General features: G+C 43.8%; 1 protein-coding gene across 7 annotated transcripts in view; it reads right to left on the bottom strand.

Annotated features, from left to right (window-relative positions):
* The window catches only part of DNAH1 (dynein axonemal heavy chain 1), a 172,243-nt gene that overhangs the window by 120,189 nt on the left and 39,944 nt on the right, over nucleotides 1–12,110 (bottom strand). For all 7 annotated transcript variants that reach the window (XR_005601199.1, XM_039546880.1, XM_039546878.1 and 4 more), the window contains exons 4-10: nucleotides 11,799–11,973; nucleotides 10,840–10,996; nucleotides 10,110–10,242; nucleotides 6,392–6,553; nucleotides 5,712–5,964; nucleotides 2,583–2,740; nucleotides 1,546–1,757 (exon numbers count right to left, since the gene is read on the bottom strand). Coding sequence is in view for 6 of the 7 variants with exons in the window: in XM_039546880.1 (XP_039402814.1) it covers nucleotides 1,546–1,757; nucleotides 2,583–2,740; nucleotides 5,712–5,964; nucleotides 6,392–6,553; nucleotides 10,110–10,242; nucleotides 10,840–10,996; nucleotides 11,799–11,973 (1,250 nt within the window). In the remaining variant the exon portion in view is untranslated. The remainder of the gene's footprint in view (nucleotides 1–1,545; nucleotides 1,758–2,582; nucleotides 2,741–5,711; nucleotides 5,965–6,391; nucleotides 6,554–10,109; nucleotides 10,243–10,839; nucleotides 10,997–11,798; nucleotides 11,974–12,110) is intronic.

Here is a 12,110-nt window from a genome sequence, read left to right as displayed (position 1 = left end):
GAGAAATGAGGGATGCACATTTGTCTTCTTTTGGAACTGATTAAAGTGATAGGAAGGTGCTAACTGAAGGGCAGCAGACTCCTGCAATGCTTTGATTCATTAAAATGCTACTAAGAGTCAAACTTGTTACATGGACTTCTGCTATGTGTGTGTAGAAATCAAATTTCAACAGTGCAAAGGGAAACAGCATTTTCTCATTGACAGAGTACAGGACTGAGGGTTGGGGTCCTTATACAGTAACTCCTCACTTAACGTTGTAGTTATGTTCCTGAAAAATGCAACTTTAAGTGAAACGATGTTAAATGAATCCAATTTTCCCATAAGATTTAATGTAAATGTGAGGGGTTAGGTTCCAAGGAAATTTTTTGGGGCAGACAAACGGCATTATATACTGTAGTTGGGAAGTGCCCCTGACTTACCCCACACAGGCACAGCTTGCTGCAGGCAAGGACATTAGGAAACACCTTCGCAGCAGCAGTGGCAGCTTCCCTGGAGGAGAACAGGTGCCAACTTTGCAGGGAATGCTCCAGGCCCACCTCTTCCTGTCCCCGCTCCACCTCCTCTCCAGAGCATGCCACATCCCTGCTCCTTCCCTCCCCCACGAAAGTCCTAAGCACCACCAAATAGCTGTTTGGCCGCGCTTAGGACTTTCTGGGAGGGAGGGGAAGGAGTGGAGACACAGTGCTTCCCTGCCCCTCCCAGAAAGTCCTAAGTGCCGCCAAACAGCTGTTCGGTGGTGGGGGAAGCGCTGGGAGGAAGGGGGAGGAGGCGGAGAAGAGGAACTTGTGCAATGCTCCCTTGTAAAGTTGCTGCTCTTCCACAGAATCTTACAAGCTGTGGACAGAGCAGGCCTCCAAACGACGTTATAAGGGAGCACTGCACTACTTTAAACGAGCATGTTCCCTAATTGAGCAGCAACATAACTTTGAAACAATGTTAAGCGGGAGGACGGTAAGTGAGGAGTTACTGTATACACTCTGCCTATTAAAATGGAACACTCTTTTCCTGGCTGGTTCATATCCCAGATTGGGTGGCCTTGGGCAAGTCTCTCAACTTCTCTCTGCCTCAGTTTACCATGAGGATAAAGCGGCCTTGTACAGTGTATGAAAGTCCTCTGACGAAAGATATAAGAGATTTATAAGGTTTTATTTTTTTACTCTATGGTTGTTAGTAACTAAAGCTTTTTCACTAAATTGTGTGAAAAAAATCTAACAAAACTAATAAGAACTCAGAAAAATTCTGTTTTTTCATTATCCCTGTGGTTAAAAGAAGTGAGAGGATCTTAAGAAAATCAGTATTTTTAGTGGAATCAAAGCTCTGGTTCCTTATAACAATAAGGGGAGAAGGAACAACAACAATTTGGAAATCTACAATGCAGATTTTGCCCCATGTTTTTTAGAAAAGCTTTGTCCAGTTGCAATAAATCAATTATATAATTGCTAAGATCTGTCTGGCTTGGTCTGATTGGTATATGCTAAGAGCCCTGTTGATTGTTCTGTATCTCCCCTCCCCTTAAGCAAATGTTTTCTCCCTGCCCTTCCTTACCTGGGTGAAGGTCTGCGTCTGGATCTGTTCAAACTCCTCTAGCCGGCCATACTTAGACAACGTTGAATGAAACAGAGACATGGCTGCAGCTTTGTTGCACTCATCCCGCACCTGCGATAAGGCAAGGATGACTTCTGGCCTGGTCAGGAGCGAGACAAAAATAAAAGATGCCCGTTGCTCATCAAATGGATAGTCTGGGATCTTGACCAGCCCTGCCAACAAAAGAGTGTGTGTCATTTTAAGAGGAAGAGCATTTGCAATCCCTTTTTAGGTTGGGACCAACATATGGCTTGATCCCATAACACTTTACTCATGTGAGTAGTCCTTACATACATAAGTAGTCCCAGCAGACACCAAGTGTTCTGTGTATCTGAAGCTGGATGAAAGGGCTGGTGTTGGCCCCAAAGGTTGCACTTCCCCACTTTAGGGGACTTCATAACTAACAAACATCTGCTCTGTCCATGCACAGAAATGGAGCCCTGGCCCCAGGACAGATCTGATGTTCTGATTCATAGGTCCTCCATCATGAGGTTCTTTTTGGTATGGCAGGAATGGCCCAGGGGTGGGGGCCATGTCCCACAATGGGACTGTGCAGAGGCTGCCACAAAGAAGAAATCAAGATTCTGAACATGAATGATAATGAGAGGCCTCCTCGCTCCCAAGCATGGCCTTGAAACCTCCACAGTTTGCCCGCAGCATTCCAGCCACTGTTAATAAAGCTGGACTGTTCATGGAATGCCTCAGCTTGTGCAATCTCACTCAAAGTGCCAAGGCCAAATTCTGGTCCCAGATACACATATACAGTTTCCAAGGATCATTCAGAACCTAACCCACTAACATAAATGAGTTCTCCATGCATGCATCCAATTTGGCTGTCTGCCGGTCCCCTAGAATAACTGGCAAACATACCACCTTGTACATCCTCTTGCATTATAAACCTGTATGTCTGAAAGTCTCCCACAATAATGAAGAAATCATTTTACAGAAGGATCCTTGCAACCCAACTGGAGCACAACTTTCTTCACCAGATCCCATACCTCTCTCTGGCACCTTCTCCTCCTCTTTCTCTGGCAGGGTGACATATGAAAACGTCTGGGGCTTGGATGTGATGACTCCATCAAAGATAATCTTGTTCATGGTGCGTTCATAGTCTAGGCTCACCTCCTTTTCCAGGCATTGCAGACAGTTCAACACACTGATGACAATTATAAAATGAATGAACAGTGACCACTCAGATCTGCACCAGTCCTCAAAGACCTTACCCCCAAATGATTTCTCCTGGGTTCACTTACACTTAGCTTGCTTACTAAAAATATCTGAATTACATTAGCAGAGCTATGGAGGCCCAGGAATAGAACAGCAGATGATGATGCAGGTTTGAGGTTCATTGGCAGAGTGTGGGGCCACAGGACAAAATAGTGACGTTGCAAAGGTGTCCCATCCTGCTGGGTGTGATGTGAGTGTGAGAGAGGACTAGATTTGAAGCTAGAACCAGCACTCCTCTCTCTCTCTCTCCTCCTTGCCCTCCAGTCGTTAAGCTGTCTCTGTACTAGTCTGTTCTGCTTGCACTGGTTGCAGCAAAATGAAACTGACTAGCAGCTGATTAGGATCATCTTATCTGAATTGCTGCTACAGAACAAAGTGGAAGGGAAACATGGTTTGGACCAAGGGATGTGAGAAGAAAAGTATTACAAAGGTCAAAGAAAAACAATCTAAGGTTTGGAGAAAGCTGTGTGTGAATGCTAGGAATGCTTGGGGTATATGTGCCATCTTCCCAAATGCCCCTCTGAATATTTACTGAAAGTATAAAATTCCTGATTTTCCTGATCCTGAACTCCAGCTGCCATTATCCTATAATGTTATTGTCTTTCACTTCAAGCAGAGTACTTCTCTCTGGCTACATCTATGTTCATAAACAGAGACCTTACTCTCCAGTCAAGGCTGCTATACCACACAGCTCTTCACAGCGCCACATTTCTGAAGGGGGTCAATGCACTTGTTCATTCCAAGGGACTGAAGGCAATACCACCACTGGTAGATGATGATTCAGCAAGCCCAGGGACTCTCAAACTTTTCCCTAGCCTAGGCTGTATCTCAGCAGAGAAATTGTCTCATTTGTAACCAGATTACTCCTTTCCTTTTCTATTTGATTACACAAGATCCCTATGCATATTTTCTTTTAGTCTGACAATCAACCACAAAGGCAGCTCGCACCAGACAACTGGACAGCTCTCTGCTGACCACCAGGAAGCACTCTGCAGAGAGCTGGTGGTCCATAGCCTAATGTAGGGACCATTGACAATCTGTGCTCTGGAAGCTGTTTCCAGTGTCTGTAACTGAAAATGTGAAGCTCCTATGAAAGTTTCCATCTCTCGGCATTATCCTACTGTGACACTCTGTACCCCAAAGCAACACCCTGGCACTCCCATATTCACCAGTGTTATATAATTGCAACAAATCTTGTACAAAATATGTCATGTGAGATGTCAGTGGAAAAGTTATGGTTTGCTGAATATGATTATCCTAATTGTATGAATGTATCATTTTTGTATCTGAAGTTAGAAATATTGACTTTATACCAGCAGCAAAGAGTCCTTTGGCACCTTATAGACTAACAGACATATTGGAGCATGAGCTTTCATGGGTGAATACCCACTTCGTCGGATGCATCCGACGAAGTGGGTATTCACCCACGAAAGCTCATGCTCCAATACGTCTGTTAGTCTATAAGGTGCCACAGGACTCTTTGCTGCTTTTACAGATCCAGACTAACACGGCTACCCCTCTGATACTTGACTTTATACCAGTATTTCAAATGTGTTTGCTCCTGGTTAACACCCACAAGGTAGTTTACATCCAGTCTCACCAGCACATTGTGGACAAACCATTCAAGGTGATGGCCCATCAAGAAATACAATAGGCCATAAAAAAAGCTTACTCCCACCTGATGAACTTTTCTGTGAATGTTCTAGCCAGAATATAGGATGTGCGGAGCCCAATTCGAAAGAGCTGCCGCCGAAATGCCACCAAAGACAGCGGCAGCGATTGAGCTGCCGCCGAAGATAGCGGCAGCAATTTGGCGGCAGCTCAATTGGTTGCTGCTGTTTCCGGCAGCATTTCAGTGGAGGGTGTGGGGCCCCTCTTCCGGACGCTGCGGGGCCTGATTCCCAGGAATTGGTGGAATCGCCCTAAAGCCGGCCCTGCTGCCATGACTCATCGAAGTATGCAAGGGCATGTGACCAGCTCATGTGACACAGGACTCCATCTTGTGCCTATACTTTTCCACTAACTGTGCTGGGGGCTTTGTTTGGGACAATGAAGTTCCCTCCACAAGGCAGAAACTATAAAAGGGGGAAGTGACATCATCACTTGGCCTCACTCCCTCCCGCCCCCCACAACTCAACACCTGGAACCTTAGGAACAAGGACTGAACTGAGGATGTGGTCCCCGGCTGAAGGGATTTCTAGCCTGTGTATGGAAGATTGGTGGACTGTTTGTACCATCAGGGTGAGACACTTCTTGATTCAAATCCTATCTAGTGTATAGAATTTAGATTGCGATTTTATTTTATTTCTTAGGTAACCAACTTTGATCTGTAGCTATTTCTTAGATTTTTAAGTGATTATATCTTTCTGTAGTTAAATTTGTTTTATTTTTTTTTTTTACCTAAAACAGTGTGTTGTTTGAAGTCCAAAGGGAAATCTGCTCAAGAACAGGGGCTACTGCAATGTCCTCACCACATTGAAGGAGGTGCGTACTGGGTAGTAAACGTATACTGGTCAGGCTTCTGACCAGGGCAAGATAGTACAGCTCTGGGGTCTTAGGCTGGGGAACTGTGGGGAACTGGTTGGAGCCTCTCTATTATTGGTTCATGGGTGGCTGGTAAAAGTATTCATGTAACACAGCTGGGTGTGTCCCTGCCTGTGAATGTTTGTGTGAGGGCAGATCTGGAGGGATCTGCAGCTTGTGTGAGAGCAGCACAGTGTGAGAGGGAGCCCAGGTTGGTAAGACAAAGGGCTCAGCGGTACCCCAGTTCTAGGTGGCACCCCAGGGAAGTCAGTCACACTATGCAGACATCCAGTACAGTACACTGAAAGCACAGCCATGATCTGAGTCTTTCAATGAACCTCTTCTAGCCCCCAGCGAAGACTCAATGGGATACTCACCGTATCTCTTTTCTCAGGTGTGAAGTGCTCATTGCCAGCTGCTTCATTCTACCTAGGCTCTTCTCATCAATGCTCCTCAGCCCATCCACGGGCATGCAGTCCACATACAGATTGTACCGCAACAGTGCCTGTGTTTTCTTACGCAGGGTATTGGCAGAAACCACTCGCTGGGCAAACACATGGGGGTCTTCCGCAAGAAACAGCAGACGGACTCGTGGCACCCAGTATTGACATGGCATAAGAGGGGCTCTCCCTGGGGGGAAAGAAGGGAAGACATAAATAACACACACTGGGGTCCACAGTGAATGCAGAAATCAGATTCCCTATTTATTGTAGCCAATAGTTTGAATATACAATCAGGGTCAGGCTGATGGGGTGGTGGCAGTACAAAAGGCTGCCAAATGAGGGATCAGAGTTCAGGTCTCGGTTGGCAGGGGATTGCAGTGCTGAAATGGCAGCATCCTGAACCCCTGCAAATGGCGAGTACTTCGAATATCCCCAAATTACCCACATTACCCCTGAACGGCATTGGTTCCAGGAAGAATCATGTCCAGCCCTCCAATGGTGGGGAAGGAGAGGGAAAAGTATTATCACAATGCAGAACTCTGGTGGTGGAAAAGGAAGCAAACAGGGGTAAATGAACGTCTCCCATCTCCTAATGAACACTAGTCAGAACACACCTTCTGGAGTTACTCCTCCATTTAGAATAGGCCTCCCTTCTTCATCCCGTACCATTCCCCTCTTGTTTGTCTTATGTACCAAGTACAATTTTGTCTCCTTGTCGTAATCCAGGATGCCAACGCTGACCCACTTATAGATCAATTCATGGCTTTTGGGATCCTCTGATGAAAGATATAATCATTACAATTCACAAAAGTAAAATGCCTGCAAGCTGCATGGAAACTTTTTAAAAACACCATTATAGAAGCTCAAACAATATGTAAACCACAAATAAAAAAAACAGGAAGACAACAACAAAAAAAATCATCATGGCTAAACAGAGTAAAAGAGGCAGAGACAAAAAGACATCTTTTAAAAATTGGAAGTCAAATCCTACTGAGGAAAATCGAAAGGAACATAAACTCTGGCACGTCAAGGATAAATATATTATTAGGCAAGCCAAAAAAGAATTTGAAGAGCAACTAGCAAAAGGCACAAAAACTAACAGTAATTTTTTTAAATACATCAAAAGCAGGAAGCCTGCCAAGCAATCAGTGCTAAAGGATCACTCAAGGAAGACAAGACCACTGAGGAGAAGCCAAATAAATTCTTTGTATCTGTATTCAATGCAGAAGATGTGAGGGAAATTCCCACATCTGAGCCATTCTTTTTAGGTGACAAATCCAAGGAACTGTCCCAGACTAAGGTGTCAATAGAGGAGGTTTTGGTACAAATTGATAAATTAAACAGTAACAAGTCACCAGGACCAGATGGGATTCATCCAAGAATTCTGAAGGAACTTCAAAGTTGAAATTGCAGAACTACTAGCTGTGATACATCACCTACCGCACCAGCCTCCAATTGGAGGATAGCTAATATAATGCTGATTTAAAAAAAAAAAAAAAAGCTCCAGAGGGAATCCTGGCAATTACAGGCCTGTAAGACTAACGTCAGTACCAGGCAAATTGGTTGAAACTATAGTAAAGAACAAAATTATCAGAAGCACAGATGAACACGATGTGTTGGGGAAGAGTCAACATGGTTTTTGTAAAGGGAAATCATGATTCCCCAATCTATTAGAATTCTTTGAGGGAGTCAACATACATGTGGAAAAGGGTGTTCAGTATGATCAGTAGATACTGTCAAAGAAAATTGGTACCCCCTTCCCTTTTCCCCAGGGGTTTGGGCCTGTAGCAAAGGCCTGTAACAAAGCTATGAAACTTAAGAGCTTCAGCTAGGCTTGCTTTTCTGTACAAAGGGCATGCGGGGGCAGAGTCATGTGGGGTCAGGGGCCCATGAAAGAGGAACTGGAATTGGATAAAGGGAAACCAGGAGATCTGTTAAGTTACAACAGCTGAGCTTGCTTTCGGGACTACAGAAAAGGTGTTAGAACAGTCAAACCGCAAACTTGGCTAGGGATAACAATAACCAGGAAAAACCATATATGGAAAACTAATTATTAAGCTTGCTCTTGATTAACGTTGTATTCCAAATAAAATTGAAAATGGCAATTGAAAATGTATCGAGCACGTTACGTGCTTGCGGTTTTAGCCTTTATAAGCTTGGTAAAATTTGTGGAGAGCAGAGCAGTTTGCCTCTTGTGTGGGGCCATGCTGACTCTCCCTGCATATATGCTTGTATAAAATAAAGGAGCCTCAGGCTGTCTGATCTAAAATCAACCGTGTGGTCAATTTTCCACAACAATACTGTGTATTTGGACTTTCAGAAAGCATTTGACCAGGTCCCTCACCAAAGGCTCTTAAGCAAAGTAAACTGTCATGGGATAAGAGGGAAGGTCCTCTCATGGATCAGTTACTGGTTAAAAGACAGGAAACAAAGGGTAGGAATAAACGGCCAGTTTTCACAGTGGAGAGAAGTAAATACCAGGGCCCACAAACATATGTACTGGGACCAGTGCTCTTCAATGTATTCATAAATGATCTGAAAGAGGGGTTAACTGAGGTTGCAAAGTTTGCAGATGATACAAAATCACTCAACAGCTAAGTCCAAAGTTGACAGAGAGGACTTACAAAGGGATCTCATAAAACTGAGTGACTGGGCAACAAAAAGGTGGATGAAATTCAGCATTGATAAATACAAAGTAATGCACATTGGAAAACATAATCTCAACTATACATGCAAAACGATGAGGTCTAAATGAGATGTAACCAGGTGAAAGAGAGCTTGGAGTCATTGTGGATTGGATAGTTCTCTGAAAAACACCTGCACAATGTGCAGCGGCAATTAAAAAAACTAACAGAATGTTAGGAACCATTAGGAAAGGGATCGATAACAAGACAGAAAATATCACAATGCCACTATATAAAGCCACGGTACACACACATCTTGAATACTGTGTGCAGTTCTGGTTGCCCCATCTCAAAAAGGATATATTGGAATTGGAAGCACCATAGTGAATGGAAACAAAAACGATTGGGGTATGGCACAGCTGCCATGTGAGGAGAGATTAAAAAGATTGGGATTGTTCAACTTAGAAAAGCAATGACTAAGGGGGGATATGATAGAGGCCTATCAAATCACGAATGGTGAGGAGAAAGTGAAAAAGAAGTGTTATTTATCCATTCACATAATACAAGATTACCATGTGAACCATCCGTTCACATAATACAAGATAAACACAAAACCATGGGTCACCCAAAGAAGTACTTTTTCATACAATGCACAGTCAACCTGCGGAGCTCATTGTCAGGGAATGTTGTGAAGCCCAAAAGTATAATTGGGTTCAAAAAAGAATTAGATAAGTTCATGGAGGATAGGTCCATCAATGGCTATTAGCCAATATAGTCAGGGATATAGCCCCTTGCTCTGGGTGTCCTAAACCTCTGAGTGCTAGGAGCTGGGACTGGATGACGGGGGATGGATTACACTATAAATTGCCCTGTTCTGTTCATTCCTTCTCAAGCATTTGTCACTGGCCAATGGAACACAAGATACTGGGCTAGATAGTTCTTAGGCTCTTATGTTCTAAAAAGGGTTTAGTTGATTCTCACAAGATATTGTGGCAGGTGAGATTTCCCAATCAAAATAACTGGGCTGAAGTTGCTCCTCTTCACTGTCATATGTCCCATAAGGTCAACCTCAGTTGCTCTGAGCTGAAGATTTTCTTTAATAAATAAATAAATATATAAAATAAAGTACCCAGCACAACAATGCAGAATAGTCATGCATGCAATTGCTTCCTGACATTTGCTCCATGTGTTCTTCCCATCGTTTAAGTTCTGGAACAACACGACTGGATCACACACACAGTGGCTCCAATTTTCAGAAGACCCTCAACTTGGCCTCCAGTTTTGCACCCACAGGTAAACACAGACATGTTTCATAGTATTTAGACTTCTAACTTATTGATTTGCAGGTCTGACCAGGGAATAAACATTTAAGTACTATAAAATTAGCCTGCAATTATTTCCAGGCACAGAAATGAGGTTGCAAAATCAGAAGCTATTTCTAAAAACAAGATCCAATGAATGCGTGGCAGATCTGAGAGCAGAACTCAGTTCTCCTGACTCCTAGTCCCCTGCTCTAACCACTAGAGACTGTTACCCAAGTACTCGCTCTCATTTAATCATCTCTGTGTTCCATTCATCAGCATTACATTCATCTAAGTTGGACAGTTCCATTCCAAATGCTAACCATTCTATTGCAACAATCCTGTAAGTGTCATTAGCCCAATGTCACTGTGCAGAGCACCCAAACTATAGCTTAGTCATGCTTTACCGTGTCCCAGTTGATCATCTGTAGGTAAAAGTGCTTTTCCAGGAACTGGCTTTCTGTCTTGAGATCCTGGCTCCAACCCCAGCAAGAGCCACTCTTCAGGAGTCCGGCAGTCATACTCTTCATCATCAAATATCTACATAGGCAAGACAATGTAAGCAATGGAAATGAATCTCTGCCTGGGGAAGAAGATAACAACATGGCATAGAAATTTATGAAGGAAAAGAAACATGAACTCCCTGAATTTTATATAACGTGGGAAACAGCAAAGGTGCAGAAACCGCATATGTGTTGCCTTATGAAGGACTTATTTCCAAGGGTGGCAACTAGACTAGTCCCTCTCTTCTAGATAGTAGAGATGGGGAGGAGACTCTCAACTGGAGAAGTCCCAGCAATCAATGCTGCCAACAGTTGCATTCAGAAGGAAATCTGAATTTGTGTAATAATGGTATTAAAGAAGCCTAAACAACTGTCTTTGGAACAGTCCTGCGAGACGCTGAGCACCTTCAAGTCCTATTGACTGTAATGAAAGTTGTGGGCACTCATTAACTTACAGGGGATGCTCAGCACCATACAGGATTGAATCCTATGGATCCCAGCCCCCATGGCTTCTATTCTAAAATATTCACCTGTTCATCTCTGTTTCTTACTAAATCATGTGCCCTGCTCTTTTCAGTGAGTCCCGAGAGCGTCGGTAGTAATGCAGATGACAGTTCTAAAGCTCCTCACTTACCTGCAGTGGGAGGTAGATGGGAAAGAGAGGATCTCTCTTTTGCTCAATGGTTGGCATATTGTCAGGGTCTTGGTGCCTGGGCATCAGGTGATTGGAATCTATTCCCTCTTTGGCTAAGAGCTGAGCAATATCTAGTTTGAGATATAGCCGTCTTCTCCTAATTAGGAGTCAATGAGATTGAATGGTTATGCTTAATGAAGTTATATGAATTGTCATTATTCAATTGTTTTTTCAGTCTGCCGCAGGGAAGAACATCTGTGCTAATAACTACAGGTTCAATATGGCACCAATGCAGTAACAATTGACACTACCCAGAAGGCAGAACAGACTGATGGAACTTTTAATAGTATAATGAACAACACACTGTGGGTGGGATTTTCTAAAGTGCTCAGGGTTGGCCTAACTCTGCACTCACTGACTTCAGTGGTATCGGAGAGGTAGCCGTGTTAGTCTGGATCTGCAAAAAGCGACAAAGAGTCCTGTGGCACCTTATAGACTAACAGACATATTGGAGCATGAGCTTTTGTGGGTGAATACCCACTTCGTCGGATGCATGACTTCAGTGGGAGTTTTACCATTGACCCCAGTGGGAGCCAGGTTAGGCTAAGGCTGAGCACTTTGAAAATTCCTTCCTAAGACATTTATTCTAGGGGATCATTGTCTACATTGTCAGGGGTGGGCTGGGTGATCTCAGAGGCCTTTGCCATCTCCAACATCTACAAAGCACAATAAGCTTAAGTCATTCTGTCAACATGTGATCCTCCCTCTACGCAGCCTAGGTCAACAGCGTTGTGCAGGTGGCAAGGGGTAAGGCTAAACCCTGCAATAAAACACTGTCCCTCTTGAAACATTATCTACATAGCACTTCTGCATCTTCAGAGCGAACTTCAATACCCGGTTCTTGTGTGGCTATTCAATGTATACAACAGCTATCACATTATCCCCCTTCTTGAGGTTACCTCTCTATCTCAATCTTCCGAGGGCACTGTCCTGGCAGCCCCTGAAAGGGAAGCTGCACCTTTGGCTTAAACGCTTGCAGTGGGAAGTCTGACTTGGCCAGGATCTCAGTGGTTGGTCCAATCACTTGTTTGTCCAGGTAAGATTCAATGTTCTCGGGAGTCTCAAATGTTGTGACTGACATCAAACAAAAAAACAAGCAAAGTTCTAAGTTCATAGAACAATGTATCTATGTTCACATGCACATACACACAGACAGACAAACTATGCCACCCCTTGGGGTGCACATGTGGGCAATCTGCATGAGTCACAGC

This window comes from Mauremys reevesii, linkage group 7 (genome assembly GCF_016161935.1).
Source record: "Mauremys reevesii isolate NIE-2019 linkage group 7, ASM1616193v1, whole genome shotgun sequence".
In the NCBI taxonomy this organism is placed as follows: domain Eukaryota; kingdom Metazoa; phylum Chordata; order Testudines; family Geoemydidae; genus Mauremys; species Mauremys reevesii.
Note: the sequence above shows the minus strand (reverse complement) of the source record. Positions and strands in the feature narration are given on the sequence as shown.